General features: G+C 37.1%; 1 protein-coding gene across 1 annotated transcript in view; it reads left to right on the top strand.

Moving 5' to 3' along the window:
* The first annotated feature begins 510 nt into the window (after positions 1–510).
* gfra1b (gdnf family receptor alpha 1b) overlaps positions 511–16,933 on the top strand; it is a 45,080-nt gene continuing 28,657 nt past the window's right edge. Inside the window, exons 1-3 of the mRNA XM_067430088.1 lie at positions 511–1,128; positions 1,473–1,781; positions 1,968–2,051. Of these exons, the coding sequence (XP_067286189.1) occupies positions 1,068–1,128; positions 1,473–1,781; positions 1,968–2,051 (454 nt within the window). The 5' untranslated portion in view covers positions 511–1,067. The remainder of the gene's footprint in view (positions 1,129–1,472; positions 1,782–1,967; positions 2,052–16,933) is intronic.

Here is a 16,933-nt window from a genome sequence, read left to right on the forward strand (position 1 = left end):
ATTCCTCCATACAATCAAGAAATAAAACCGCATAAAGGATTGTATGATTATATGAGACGCTTAAATAAAGACAGGGGAAGAGTTACAGGTGGCAGACTGTTTTATTACTAATAGGAAACAGACTCTTCCTAGTGTTGGATGGCGTCATACTTGCTCTTAGCTATGCAAAAAGTCTGGGGTCTTAAAAGTGTCTATTCTTATCAGCGTACCAGTTACACGCTTTCAGCTGAGGTAGGCTAAACACAGTTAAATCGGGCTGTTATTAATAACTGCCACTATTCATCGCATTATTGTATAATGTGATGTTTCGTATCACATTCGTATTTTATAAAATTATGATTATAACATAATGCTTCGCACACGCTTCGCATTTTGTTTACAACGTCTAGATAATTCATAGTAATAACGTCAGGAGTAGCCAAAAAAAAAAAAAAAAAAAAAAGGACAGAAATTCGCACGCAGGGTGTCAGATATGGATCACAAAGTGGATTCCATTTCTGCTTGGCCAGTCTTTGGATAAATCTTATTAAGTAAAGTGCTTAATGGTGCCTAATCAGCGAATATTCACTGTCCAACTGAGCCAAATGGACCGACCTTTGCAGAGATCCGAACACATGCGCAGTGTCTTCTCACAGAGTGCGCGTACTTCGACCTTATAGACATTGTCGGTCAGCTGAGCGCGCAACAGTAGCCTACTCATATTTGCCATTGAATGTGGACTGACGTGAACTTTTAATAACATTGGAATTTAATGCATATTTGTATAGGAAATCGTTGTTTTGAGTGATTGTTAAAGATATGATAAAGAAGACACCAAAATGCTGAATATAGCGCAATGCCACGATATTAGTGTTTTATCGTAATATATATATTAACTCTCAGAACAGTTTTTACTCTCCTCTCGTGGGGTGTGTCCAGCAGAGCAGCACTGAGCGCTTGTTGGAGTCTGTCCGGATGATGTCTGATCACTTGTTCCTCACCACTTGCACCAGTGCGCATCTGGCGCGCAATGGATTTACTGTGGAAATTCTTCTATTTCGTATTTAACCAGTTTCCCTGCTCTCTGAATGGATCTGAATAAAGCGACGATGATATTCGCAACTTTTTGGATAATGTTGCTTGTCCTTGGTAAGTAGCGACGCATGTTTCAATATTTGTTTTTTTTGTGAATTTTTAACAACTAAAACAAATATATAGCCTACGCAGATGCATACATATTTCGTTTTGTTTTATAATGATGATTATTATAATAGCCTTTTATTATTATTTTAAATTATTATTTCAGATCGATCTGTAACAGTTTTATAAAAAAAGTGTTTGTCTTTTACATATAAGTTGTCTCTAATTGTTTAAATGGGGTGCACACAAGTAACTAGGTAAGTGTTATTCCTATCATTATGAACATTAGTAGATGTGTGACAGTTTTAACGCTCTGTCTTATTCGCATCTAACTTTGTCTTTTCTCTGCACAGATATAGTGCACTTCTCAAAGGCAGATGCGATCGCACAGTCTCGTTCGGTTCGACTGGACTGCGTTAGGGCTCACGAACAGTGTTTGGCGAAGTACGGCTGCAGCACTAAGTACCGTACCATGAGACAGTGTGTGGCCGGGAGAGCCAGTAACTTCAGCATGCTGGCTGAACCCGAGGCGCAGGACGAGTGCCGGAACGCCATAGAGTCTATGAAACAGAGTCCTCTGTACGACTGCAAGTGTAGGAGAGGAATGAAAAAAGAGAAAAACTGTCTGCGCATCTTCTGGAGTATATACCAGAGTTTACAGGGTGAGCAGATCCACGCGTAATATATCAAAAAAGAAAAATGATCATGCTCTGTAGATCACTTTTTAGATTTGAAATGCATTATGGCGTGATAAAGTAAAAAAGTTCTGGTTCTAAGAATGATGCATGTAAACAGTTTGAATTATTATTTGCTAAATTATTATTTCTACTATATGGTTTATCTTCCAGCCAATGACTTGCTGGAGGACTCGCCATATGAGCCAGTGAACAGCCGTCTTTCTGATATTTTTCGTCTGGCTCCCATCATATCAGGTAAGTCTGATGCTAATATCATCTCCACGCCATATCGGTCAGATCACACTGCATACAAATCATTTGTCAGCTTTTTGTTCTGTCTGTTGATTCTAAATATGTGCATAATGCGCTAAATAAATGCACTTCTTAGGTATTTGTGGAAGTGTCTTGCAATTGAATGAATTTAAATGAGTGACCTGCCAGCGCCTGTCATTTATGAAAGTGTGCTTTGTAATGGATTTTAGAGATTTGAGTGAACAGGTTTCAGTGATGTCCTTGGAAAAGAGTCAATGGCTAATGCATTCCTGTAGAGGACTAACAGAACAAGTGCTGCTTTATGGAGAAGGTATAGTTATGCCCTGTAGATGGCGCTGTTCCTCCCCTGTTCAACTACTGTGAGGTCTGCTGGTGTTGAAGATAACACTGACTGCATCTCTCAATCTGAGCTGTGCTTGACTGTAGAAGTTCTGCAGTAAATCTCCATGGTGACAGGCAGTAGCTCTGTTCCAAAACCTAGTGAGTTGCCTTGCTGCCAACTGCCTACATGGGCAGCATTCTAACCACCATGGAAACTCATTAGTGAGACTCTCATAAGGAAGACTCTGCGTAGACAGCACCTCCGTGCGGTATACAAATAGTACTCCGCACCCATTTTGAGACTTGACTAGTAATTGTTTTTAATAGCGTTTGACATTATGTTGCCATGCTAAGAGTGAAATACTATAGGCATTATTTCAGTATTGAGTAAATTGTTAATTTAAGTTTGTATACATAGATGCTTAGAAGGATGAATTATTGAGCTGCATACCTTTTTGAACAGCCTGTGATGCACTAGGTTGTGGCAGAGTGTCTGTGGTTTGTATTTGCATTAGAGTTTGAATCCAAAATAAATTTACTGTAGTTGTTTCATATGGAATATGGGCATTATATGAAGAAAAAAAACATTGGATTTAGAGAGACACTCTCCTCTTGCATCCCCCTTTCTTTCCACTTCAAATCAATAAAGCTGTATGAGATTGCAGCCGTGTTCTTTCCCGAAGCGCTAATCAATATGCTTTTATATAAAAATAAGCTTAAATTTACTGGTTTAAACAGCTGTTTATTATTTAACCATCAGTCTGGTACTATTAGAGCATTATTACAAAAGGAACATGGTTTGCCGTGCATCCGAGTATGCGTGTTGACTGCTTGTGTGTATTTGTAGCGGCAGACTACAGGTGTTGGACATCACCCAGGAGAGACATGCATTTGAATTATTTATATTTCAATGCAAAATGCAAATGAGTATTAATCTCATAATGAGCTTTACTTATTCAACTCATATCTAGAGCAATTTAATGAAGAAGGGAAAAGTGCACCAGAAAAAGGTGAAAAAGGTGTACCGGTTCTGGCACGTCCAGCAACCCCTAGTAATAATTCACAGCTGGTCTATACAGGAGTGAGCAGGATGTTTATGGCTGCTGCCAGTGCAGCTTCAATAAAAACTGATTTGGTTGAGAGACTCAGAGCTGCTGTGCCAGATTTCTATATGGCACAGATGGAAAGACATTCACATTCTTGAGGTGGTGCAATGACAGGGTTATACAGGCCTGATGAATCTGTGGAGAACCATGCATCCACTGCATCACCTAAGAATGGTTCCAAACCTGTTGTAACAGAATAGTGTTGAGATTGAAGGATAGTTCTCATTCATGACAACTCAGAGATTGGCATGGTAATGAATATGGCAATATTAATGTATTGGGTATTGGCGGAATGGTACAGAGACTTGCTATTGCCAATACATTCACAGATATTGCTGTGAGCATGTAAGACATGCTACTGCTGCTGCATGTATAACATACATTAAATAACCCGTAGCATATTTATACAGGTGGAGCTGGGGAAGGTGGAGGGGTTCTGAAAGTGCGCTGCAGACTGCAAACTACCAGTATTTATATGTTGAGCCGCAGCTCATTGTCCGATGAGGAAACAGCAAACAATCAACTGAGCTATGTAGATAATGATGTGATCCCTACCAAATGAGTTAAAGAAGTAGTTCACTATAAAATGAATATTACCCTATGATTTACTCATGCCAATGGCAGTGACAGGGCACATTAAGTTTGAAACTCAAAAAAGCACATCCATCCATAATACTCCAGTCATACTGCAGTCACACGGCTCTGGTGGTTAATAAAGGCCTTCTGAAGCGAATCGAGGAGGTTTTGTAAGAAAAATATCAAAATGTACAACTTTATAAAGTAAAATATCTAGCTTCCGAAAGACCACTTTTCGTATGTAACTTACGAAAAAAGAGTAACTGGTGTGATGTATGACGCCGGACGTAACATAAACGATTTGAACTGCAAGAGGCGTGACACACTAAAGACCTATCAGCCTGCACCATAGAGTTTCATGCAGAACTAGGTATTAAGTTACTTGTACAGTGCCTAATATGCCCCCCAAAAACTCCTATGTTGGTGTCCAACGTGTTTCTTGTGAGTAAAGTATTTTTATACGTACTGTCATGAACCCTAAATTAGCCCACACACAGGATCCCAATAATAACCGACCCTAATCTCTTACTCTCACTGGGACATCGCTTTACAACTGCTTGTGTGGGTGTTTTCAGGCTTTTCACAGCAGAAATGGATACTTCAGACTGAGGCTCGTTCACACAGTGCCAACAATAACCAGCTTCGATGGTTGCTTGGTTTTGTTCAATCAGTGTATTAACCTTTTTATGTTGTCAGTCAGTGGGTGCGTTGACATGCACGTTCTTAAGCCGATTACGCCTAATAAGCTGACAGTGAACATGGTCATGTAAATGTGGTAGCCCGTTTTCTTTTATCGGAGTAAGATCATAAACAGCATAAGCATAAACCGGTCGAAAGGTAGTTTTTTGCCTCTTACCCTGATTTCGCACTGCATATAAATGCATTAACCTGCTTTCCTTTGGCTTATTGAAGTGCGCATGTATGATAGGTGACAAAAATGCAAACTTAGAGCAGATTTAAAGGTCCCGTTCTTCACGTGTTTTCGAAGCTTTGATTATGTTTACAGTGTGCAAATATAACATGAGTTAATGTTTCGCGTGTAAAAAAACAGTATTTTTCACACAATTTACTTATCTGTACAACCCTGTTTTCTCTGTCCTAAAAACGGCCTGATGATTTTCTTGTTCTATGAAGTCTCTCCTTCAGAAATACGTAACGAGTTCTGATTGGGCCAGCGCTTCCCGCGTTGTGATTGGACAGCAGCTTAGCGCACTTTGCCCGGAAAGGTCACGCCTCTTACCATAACAGGGAGATGCAAGCGCTGAATGCGCGCTCTTCTCCACGTGGGAGAGCAACAAGACCACACCCCCTATTTTGCGTGTTCTTGTGGGCGGAGGGTTAGTCAACAAATGGTTCTAGTGACGTCATTCATGCAAGGAAGTGCAGGGGTGTAGTCCAAACCGGGACGTTGTAGGCTTTGAAAGGGAACTTATCTCACTTGGCATTTAACTTTGAGTTTTTTATTTTTACAGGTATTATTTATGCTCTAACAGCAACATTACACACTAACTAAAGTTTGAAAGATGGAATCACGAAGAACGGGACCTTTAAATGCATCCAGACAGAGCGAGCTAGCGTTTTGCATGAACTAAGGACATATATCACAAACGTAGACTCTTTTAAGACCCAGAAAAATGTAAAGATGTGTTCTTTTCATCTCATGCAGCAGAAGTAGCCTAGAAGAGGTTCAAAACGCTGCATCTGTAACTGCGTGAGGGATAATATGAGCCGCAAATCTCCCGCTGACACGGTGAACGCTTTATTTAACATCACAACTGACGTAACATTTGAAAAACTCAGAGTCAGATATGGACATTAGGCCTATTATTTTTGACATAACTACAAGGAAATAACACAATTTATTAATTAAGTCATGTAAACGCGGTTTACTTGCATTTTCAGCTTACTGGTGTGCATGTAAACGCACCCAGTGTGAGGATGACAGTTACATACAGCAGCAAACTTCAGTGTTCATTTTGGGTCACCATGATTTTGTCACGTAAGACATCCTCCTGGATCAACATATTTTGTTGATCCTGCAACAACATTCCTATCTGAAATTTGAATCCTAATCAGGGATATGGCCTAACACTAAATCAGAGGGGACTGATAGGTGAATAACACTGATATAGAAGCACCTAACCCAGGTTGTAAGCCTAAATTTGAAATAAACTTGTCTCTCACATCTGATTGGTTGGCTGGAATAAACGAAGATGTTAATCCAGGAACACGTACTTGTGAAATCACGTTCAGTGTTGATATGTTAGTGTTTGTTGGGGCAATGTGAACAGCCTTTAGTTACAAATAAACTGACTGGATTAAGACTTGACTGAAAGTGATTATATTTAGTCGTGTGTGTTTGTTTTTTCTTTCTTTTTCAAACTGACTTTCAAATGAAGAACATCACAAGCAATGTGTGATTACTGCTGGATATCTTTAAGATGTCCCTTAAACTTGTTAAAAACGACTTGATTGTTAAAGACTGGAGTTTTGGCTTTGACTGTGAAAGACTTGAGACTTCACCAGACTCACAGAGACTTGTGAATGTGTCTGGCGCACAGCATTGCACCCGTCATGTCAGTACAGAATATCCTTAAGGGAAACATGATGCCAAGCCAAGCGACAGGAACATATTCAACAGAGTATCAGCTTTCTTAAACTCTTTTCATAGTCCTGACTAACAGAAATGACTGGTCATCTAATAGCTGTCCAGGGCTCTAAGGCAAAAACCCCAGTGTTTCAGTAAATGTGTTAAGGTTACACTTCCTGTCAGAAACATAACTGAGATCAATAGGGATGGCCACATTAAGCGTCTAACAATTGCTGAGCAAGACATTTCACTCTCCAACTTAGCATTTTAAACTTTAATAAACGAATTATTCCCCATATAGATACATCTTTGAGGTATAGCAATCAAAACAGATCGGACCATTATGTAGGTTTATGTCATGTTTATAAGATGGGTTATAGACCTGATGCCTCTTAGATGACCCAGTTACTGTAATTAGGTTTTGTCAGAATTAAGTCTTTGTTTAGAATCGTCTGTATGCGATATGCTGTGCAGGCACTTTCTGTCGTGTTTATTTGATGCCACACCCTGCAGCTCTACATACTGTAGCTTTTGTAACAGATCCTCTTGAGCTGTGGGATCACAGGAAAAAGGAAGGGGGGAAAATCAACCATGTGAAGAAGGAAAGACATGACCATTTGGTGAAAAAGTGCTCGCAGAATTGTACGCTGTAAAAAAAAGTCACAACCTGAAATTTTTAAGTACAATCGACTTGGATGTTTAAGTTATTTCAACTTAGATTATGTTAAACTGACTTAAAAATAGTTACATCTTGTATAACTTATGAAAAAAAGTTTAACATTTCTTAACTTATTTTGACGAGTTAAAACAATGTAAAAACATATGTTGTAATAAATTACTGAACATATATTTTTTACAGTGTACTGAATTGTTGCCACTGTAAAAAATTATATGTTCAATAAGTTATGACAACATATGTTTTTACATTGTTTTAACTCATCAAAATAAGTTAAGAAATGTTAAACTTATTTTTATTAGTTATACAAGATGAAGAAACTCATTTTTTAAAGTCAGTTTAACAGAATTTAAGTTGAAATAACTTAAACATCCAAGTCGATTGTACTGCAAAAGTTAAAAAATTGCCCTTTTTTTTACAGTGTAGGCAGGCCAATTAGTGATATTATAAAGTTTGTTAAGTTTTCCACAGTCAAATGGATTGTTTACCCAAAAATGGACACTCTCGTCATTTACCCACTTTGATGTTGTTCCAAACCTGTATGGCTTTCTTCTGTAGAACACAGAATGTACACCCAATGAAAGTCAGCAGGGTCCAAAACAACACCGAAGACTACATTTCTTCTTTTCTGTTACACAGAAAAGGAGTTAACAATGACCATTTTTTATTTTTGGGTGAACTATCCCTTTTTACATGCTCTACCTTCATTTATTGTTCCATTAATCATGAGACATTCATACCAAATAGCCACTGGAATACATTTGCCTGGAAATTCTAGAATTAAAACGGGTCCTTTCCATAAATCAATAAAGAAAGCGGTCCCAAGAGAAGAAGAATGATCATACTGTCACTGTAGAGCGAGAGTTGTGCCACCTGATCAGTGAGGAGCTGGAGCAATGAAGACAGAGAACGGTAGCCATTGTTGGATTAATAAATAAATGAACCGTATGGAAAATTAAAATGCTGTCATTATTTGCTCACCCCCATGTCTACCCAAACCTGTTTTATTCTAATTCTGTGGAACACAAAAGAAATGTAAAAATAAAGTAAAATAATGTAAAAGTGTATTTTTTATGTTTCGTTTTTTTGTGTACAATGAAAGCCAATGGTGTCGTACTGTGGACCAAAGTTGAAACATTCTTCAAAGAAAGACTGTAACCATGTCTGAAATAAAATCATTAGAGGATAAGGGAATAAAGAAATAAGAACGGTATGTGAAATAAGTTCTAGGCCTGATTGTGCACACATTCACTCTTATGTCAAAAACACAAAACATTTCTTGTCTCGTCAAATAAATTCAGCTATGAATTAAATGATTTGCATCACTAAATATGTCTGCCGGCATTTGTGCATTTCAGTATAACAGATGTTAGATATTAAATGTTTACTTACGTCTTACCACACACTCTTTCACCGCTAGCATCGCGTTGGAATTTGCACTCGTCTTCTGGAAACTGTAAGGCCCGCCTGATTTGATTGGCCATTTCAAAAATGTTGAAACTGTTGAGCACAGTTAGAGCGCTGAGGCAAACCAGCCTAAAAAAGTTACTTTTAAAAATGTAAAAGTTGTTATTCTAATAACAAACAAAGTGGTGCGTAATGGAGTGCAGAAAAACAACATCGAGAATATAAAATAATGGGGGGACAGTTTGGCCATTTCTAATTATTGGGGGGAACCTTGTCCCCCTCATTGTCTATGTTAGTTACAGCCCCGCTTCAAAATGTCTTCTTTTGTGTTCCACTGAAGAAAGAAATCCTTACAAGATTAGAATGACATCAGTGACAGAATTTTCATCTTTAGAACTCTCTCATGGAGTTCGAATGTATGTGTGGAACCAAAGATCATAGTTAAGACAAAAAACGATATGTTTCACAACTCACCACTCAAAATTTGAAGGCAACCAGGTAACTTATTTAAAAAAAAATGTTTTACAGTTTAGTCCCATTCAATACAATATATCCATAATTTGCATATTAATGTGTTCTTGGGGCAACATGTAATGCAAACATTAATAATACACTGTACAAATATTTTAAAAATAAGTTGTCTTAAAAATTTGAGTTAATACAATGAACATGTTTGAGAATTGACAACCTTTATTTAAATACTATAAAAAGATTTTTTAAGCATATTGGGTAATTTTTTTGTGTGTGTGTGATAACACAGTGAAACATGCCAAATTGTGCTATTTTCATGATTTATTACATTTTTTATGTGGCTAAGATATAATAATATTTTGAGTTTTGTATTAAACCAATTTCCTTCATTGTATCAACTCTTATTGAAATTTTTTATTTCAATAAACTCAAAATTTAAAGGCAACCAGGTTACCGTACTTATTTTTTAAGTTAAACCAACAATACGTTTTGACAGTGTAGAGATAATAATTGGCATATAAATGGATAATAATAAGTGACAACATATTTTAAGTGAATTTAACTCATCAAAATAAGTTTCAGCTTTTTAAGTCAGTTAAATTGTAAATAGAGAGTTGAAATAACTTGTAACTTTACTGCACTTACGTTTTTAAGTTGAAAAAGGTTGCATTTTCAGTGTAATATATCAAATATTTCATAGGAATATTGATGTATAATTTCTTTCCCTATTCACTCATTGTGTCTCTCAAAATGCCTGATAAACATGCTTTAAGTCAGAAAGTCATATTTCGATTAGACAGAAAGTCATATTTCGCGTAGACAGAAAGTCATATTTCGATTAGACAGAAAGTCATATTTCGCGTAGACAGAAAGTCATATTTCGCGTAGACAGAAAGTCATATTTCGCGTAGACAGAAAGTCATATTTCGCGTAGACAGAAAGTCATATTTCGATTAGACAGAAAGTCATATTTCGCTTAGACAGAAAGTCATATTTCGCGTAGACAGAAAGTCATATTTCGATTAGACAGAAAATCATATTTCGCGTAGACAGAAAGTCATATTTCGATTAGACAGAAAGTCATATTTCGATTAGACAGAAAGTCATATTTCGCGTAGACAGAAAGTCATATTTCGATTAGAAAGAAAGTCATATTTCGATTAGACAGAAAGTCATATTTTGCGTAGACAGAAAGTCATATTTCGATTAGACAGAAAGTCATATTTCGCGTAGACAGAAAGTCATATTTCGCGTAGACAGAAAGTCATATTTCACGTAGACAGAAAGTCATATTTCGCGTAGACAGAAAGTCATATTTCGCGTAGACAGAAAGTCATATTTCGATTAGACAGAAAGTCATATTTCGATTAGACAGAAAGTCATATTTCGATTAGACAGAAAGTCATATTTCGCGTAGACAGAAAGTCATATTTCGCGTAGACAGAAAGTCATATTTCGCGTAGACAGAAAGTCATATTTCGCGTAGACAGAAAGTCATATTTCGATTAGACAGAAATTCACATTTCGATTAGACAGAAAGTCATATTTCGCGTAGACAGAAAGTCATATTTCGATTAGACAGAAATTCACATTTCGATTAGACAGAAAGTCATATTTCGCGTAGACAGAAAGTCATATTTCGCGTAGACAGAAAGTCATATTTCGCGTAGACAGAAAGTCATATTTCGATTAGACAGAAAGTCATATTTCGATTAGACAGAAAGTCATATTTCGATTAGACAGAAAGTCATATTTCGATTAGACAGAAAGTCATATTTCGATTAGACAGAAAGTCATATTTTCGCTTAGAAACCTAATTTTCCTGAGATGTTGATTTATGAAAAGCAGTTTGAAAATTGGTCAGATTTAAATAATTACAAAATATTATCATATTTCCAATAGAGTGCTACATTTGATCACTAAATTCAATAATTTGACCAAGGAAAAGTTGTTATGGTGAACCTCCAAAGGTTTGGTATCTCTTAAAAGACCTGATAGTGACATCCAGACTGGCATGCAGAGAAATTCACCAAAATATAATGTCCACTACAGTGGACAAACATCTATTCCTGGGTCCAGGAAGATGTAGCAAATATCATATATATGCAAAGAATGGCTCATTTTTGACACACCTTGACATATGATTGACATCAATCACAGGCTGCATGTATTTAATCCAAAATACTTTAAAAATGCTAATTGTGCAACATTACTCTAATTACAATAGTATCACTCTGATGTCAAAGCTGAATTTAGCATGATTTCAGTCACGTATTGAAAACGTCATATTTCATCATTTAAGTCAAACAGATACTGTATGAAAAATAAGTACATCCCTGTTTCTGATGTCCTTACAACTGCAGCGGACCGTCTCACAGGAAGGAGAGATGGAGATGTGGCGTCTGTTTCTATTTCTATTTCCCGGCCATCTGAATTATTCACACCCTTGGGCTGGTCCAAAATGTAGTAACAAGAGGATACTAGAGAACTGAGATGCATTGAGTTCAGAGGGACCATGTCCACTTCTCATGCAAGATGGTCTGCTTCCTTTCACGAGATGCATAAATTTGGTTGTATTCAGTCACGCCGCTCATCCAGAAAAATAGTTTGATTGAATATGAAACAGACAGAGAATCTATTGAAAGAAGAAATGGGGTAATTATAAAGGAATCTGATGAATACGAAATTAAAATCCTTTTCAATGTTACTACATATATATTTTTAAAAAGCCTTTAATGTCTGGCTCTGGCTAATTTATTTCTGGATGTGTTTTATTTAGTTTTGGTTTCGAGCCATAATTCCACTTGTCTCTAATGACAATAAATCCTGTCATTGTTTTAAACATTCAGTAGGATGAAATTCATATGCGTAATGTTCATTTGAATTGCCATAGTCTGTTTTAAGAAAATCATTTCAGACCTTCACTGGTATTGGCACGAATCGCAAAAAGCCTATAAGAGAGGAAGAGGTTATTAAATATGAAAAAATGGCCCCGTCAGCAGTTATTGTTTGGAAGTGCAATTTGATTTCCAATCTCATTTCACATCATTGACATGGATGCCAGGGCCGTACGGTTCATGAATCCCAACCAGCTGTCACACAGCCCAAGGAAGGAAAAACAGTGAGACAAACAGAGAAAGAGGGAGAGCTTTTTATGTTTGTATAGAAATAGACTGTATCCCACATTAGATAATACAACTCTGCTGTGGGATGAGCATGTAAACACTGAGAAACACACAAAACAAATGTCTCAAATCCTCATCATCTCACTCTATGAGAAAGATGTCAGAAAACACATAAACAGCTTGATGATTGCTGGAGGCAAAAATGACATTTAAAGCTTGTGCGTGCTGTGTTGTGTACAGCTCATAAACGTTGGGTAATTACAAATGTCTGGATGGTTGATTACAAATCATTCAGCATCAATAACTCTGTCAAATATGTAGAAAAGGCCTGACATTTAAGACTCTGATCTTAAAGGAAATTAGAGATCTTAACAGTGCAATAAAGTACAATTTACCAGATTTTCTGCATGATGAGATTTTATAGGGGTCATGAAGAGATTTGACGTATAATAAACACTAATACTATAAGAAATCAAGTGTAGCGTCAGTTCTGGTAGGTCACATCAGTCAAGCTCACATCAGCTGACTCTCAGCTGATATACGCCTATCGCAGCATACATATATAAGCTCCTTCAGTATTATCAGCAGCTATCGCTTTTCACCCTCCTCCATCCCCAGCTCCTCCTCTCATCCAAGTGGGATGATTGAAAATCACAGTAACACTTCAGTGATCGATAGCAGTTTGATGAAAGTAATGAATGCAGACCTAATCAAGTCACGCCTTTGAATGGAGTCAATTCTCTCGATTCTCAACGCCTCAGAATCAACGAATCAAATCATTTTCAAATCTACTCCCATGTATCTGTATACTTACTCAAAGCAACTATAATCCATTTGAATGTGGATTGAAAGCAGATGAATTAATGTCACTCCCTTATTGCCATTCATGTAATTCTTGAAACGTGATGGGCTGAGCAGGTCATAATTCATAAAGCTGCAACATGCCATTGACCTTGTCATGACAATAGATTAGTGCTATTGACTACACATCATTAAACAGGTCAAAAGCATGTGATACGCAATACAGCATAACTGTTCATATTTTCTCAAAAGCTGTTTATATCTGATGCTGTACCAGGAAGTGACACCGCTGTCTGTTGTTTTTTTTTTTTTTAACAGATCATATAGTGCTTGCGCCGCAATACCGCGTGAGCTTACGTGACCAGGTCACCCAAAGTCACATCATCTGTCAATGCTGAGATTAAGGACATACAATGACCCACACACACACAGAGAGAGAGAGAGAGATAGAGAAAGACTCGAACACCCACACACACGACCGTAAGAGTGTAAAGGCTGTCAAACATATATAATACAAATCCTTTGGAGTGGATTTTGGAGAGAAGCCTAGCGAGAAAAAGAGGAAATCCTTTATTCTAATGGACTGGGTTGACAGCTCTATGCTGTCAGTCCCTAAAGACTGATCCCCCTCTGTGAATGTGTACTTCAGTGTTTGTGATGTATGAAGCCTATAGTTATCATTTCCTGACTCCAATATTGTGGGAATGTGAATGGGAGTAGAACGCATCCACCCCCTCCCTCTCTTTTAAGAGTGTTCCTGCATTCATCAGTGGATTTATCACATCTCTTAAGCTCACGTTAGCTCCTTTTCTCGGCTTCCTTAGCCATTCAAACATCCCCAGGCATGCCCAAACAAGTCTGTTTGGAGCACAGTGTTAATGTGCTGCTGTTAAATAGTATAATTTAAGAATGATTAGTGGACAAATAGAGTTAAGAAAGAGGTGTAGCACAAAAGGATGAATGCAGGGTTTAAATAGAATTTTGTACCTCCCAGTGTTGGATAAATTAAGACAAATATTTTTTAAAAGCCTTTAAATGATATATGACATGTTCTGTTACAAATAAGGAGACAGTAGCTCACAATACCCCTGTCATATAATAGTAATTATTAAATAACAATCAAATATTTTGCATCATAATTCTCCTTCTTCTTCTTCTTATTATTATTAGATTTATTATTATTATTATTATTAAATATGTCTTCTGTATTTGTTTTTACCTCATAACAACAATGTTCATTGGAAAAAGGGAGAATAGGAAATATATGGAAAATAGCACAAATACCACTGTCATATGCACACACACACACGCACACGCACACGCACACGCACACGCACACGCACACGCACACGCACACGCACACGCACACGCACACACACACACACACACACACACACACACACACACACACACACACACACAATTCCGAACATATTAACTACTACTACTACTTTTTGAATTATATATTTTTTGGTCCCCATGACAGTGGTATTTTTAAGCATTTTCCTCCCTTTCATATTTGTAACAGCATGTCATTGCATAATTCACAGATTTATACGCTAGCTCACTTTTTCTAGATAATCTTATGAAGGTGAAAATTGTTACAGGACATGAGACATTAGAATCTTTCACATCAGTGAAGGTCAGGTAATCACTCTTTTTTTATTCAAGTTAAATCATGTCTTATGTTGCAGTTTCACATAAAGTTACCAGCAAACCGACAACCATCTCTGTATTATTTAGCTGCCAAAGGCAATTTTGACTTGCATTTGGCACTCAGCTAGTGTTCATTTTACACCCTGCGTGCATCGCTTCTTCATTCTCAATTTATTAATGCCTCAGTCTTGGCTCCATTTTTCACAGATTAATAAATAGTGGCTTGTATGTTTTACTGCTAATGTATGTAAATTGAAGGCAGAGCCCCAGAGGGAAATTACTTGGCAGTTGATGATGGTAAAACATCAAATACCAGTTTTATGTCTTATTAGACATTGATTTTTCTTCTGGATTGAAAGCCATCAACGCTGTACTTTTTATTAATTACACTCATGGGATTTTATGCCGTTTAATTGCTTGGCGGTTGGACATGCACAGCCACACACACACACACACACATACAGCCCATAGTCATCATTTACTCTCTTTAGCACACAGTCTCAAGCTCCCAAAACACACATAGTCAAACATCTAACAGAAATGTGACTCCCTCCATTGTCACTGCTACAATAACACTCTCCAAGCCATTGCTGGAATTTCACTGCTCCGCTGGAGTATCAATGACTCCCAAATCCCTCCGGCTCTGGTAATTATTTGAGATCGTACTAATCTACCAGCACTGACGGGAACCGACTAAAGTGTCCATTACCTCAGCCTGTAAGGGGTCAGCAGTTTACAATCTCTATCAGATTAGTGTGGTCATGATACAACGATTTTAGAAGGTACCAAAACCATTTTAACATGCTCAGTGCTAATTTTGCTACCACAGTGAAAACAAAAATGCTAGTTGTTTTACTTGAAGTTAAATATAAAAAAACATGGATTATTTGATATTGATAATATATTAAATAGTGACTTTAATTTAGTGGAACAGTGAGTGTTTTGCTCTTTTTCTTGCCACTATTGAAATTTGATCAATATCAACAACATAAAAAGAAGCAAGTGAGATATTTGATTTTCTTTCTTTACTATGAAAAAATTGCCAGGATGTTTGAACATAAAACCCAGAACATACCGTACTTGTTTGGCTAAGGGCTAGGCATTCATAGAGAGTTAATTAAAAGAGTGTTTGAGAAGCCATCATTTCAACCTCATCTTGAAGATATTTCAGGGCCTGATCTCTGGAGGGTAGTCAGCTAATGTAAATTTCATTATAAAGTTGTCCTGCTTTTCACCTCGTCAGTCGTTTGATCGACGCATTAAACTGCCGGTCTTTTCGAGGAGAGCTGCATCAGCTCTGTAAACATACATAGATCAGCTAGGGCATTTATTAATTCCTTTTGGGTAAAAGACACTCATCAATAAATCAATAGACTCCACGTCCACTGGATATTTTCAAATATCAATTGGACTGGCTAATTCCCTTAAAGAGCGCTCCAGAGTTCAGCCATTGGCAGGCATCACTTCAGAGGGCCATTAAATGTCCCTGGACAGCAGTTTAAGCGGATAGTCTTTTACACAGGGCTCACAGTGTTGTTTAACTAGCAGTTCTCTCTTTATTAAAGAGCTCAGAGATGGTCAGCGAGGGTTCATCTCGTAACAAACCCTCATTGTGCTGCAACAGCAGTTTCATTAATTGATAGAAGGTTCCAGTCCAATGGTCTCATTAGCTTCATTTCTAAGAAGAGTCACCATATACTTTGAACTGCGCAAAGAGAAATTGTATTGCTCTTTCACAGCTCAGGAGACTTAATCATGTTCTCAATACATATTTTTACTGAAGTTTAAACCTAAATGTCTCAGACGTTCCTTCTAAAATAAAGAACGGGAAAAGAAAGTGTGATCGTTTTTGACATACATTAAGAATAATGTCATGTAAAATAAATAAATATTATAATTGTGTCCGGGAATGAGTCATAATGATGATTGTTGAGATTTTTTTTTAATTGGTACGATGGAAGAGTTGAAGGAATGATTGGAGGAAGGAAGGAAGGAAGGAAAGAAAGAAAGAAAGAAAGAAAGAAAGAAAGAAAGAAAGAAAGAAAGAAAGAAAGAAAGAAAGAAAGAAAGAAAGAAAGAAAGAAAGAAAGAAAGAAAGAAAGAAAGAAAGAAAGAAAGAAAGAAAGAAAGAAAGC

This window comes from Pseudorasbora parva, chromosome 21 (genome assembly GCF_024679245.1).
Source record: "Pseudorasbora parva isolate DD20220531a chromosome 21, ASM2467924v1, whole genome shotgun sequence".
Lineage (NCBI taxonomy): Eukaryota > Metazoa > Chordata > Actinopteri > Cypriniformes > Gobionidae > Pseudorasbora > Pseudorasbora parva.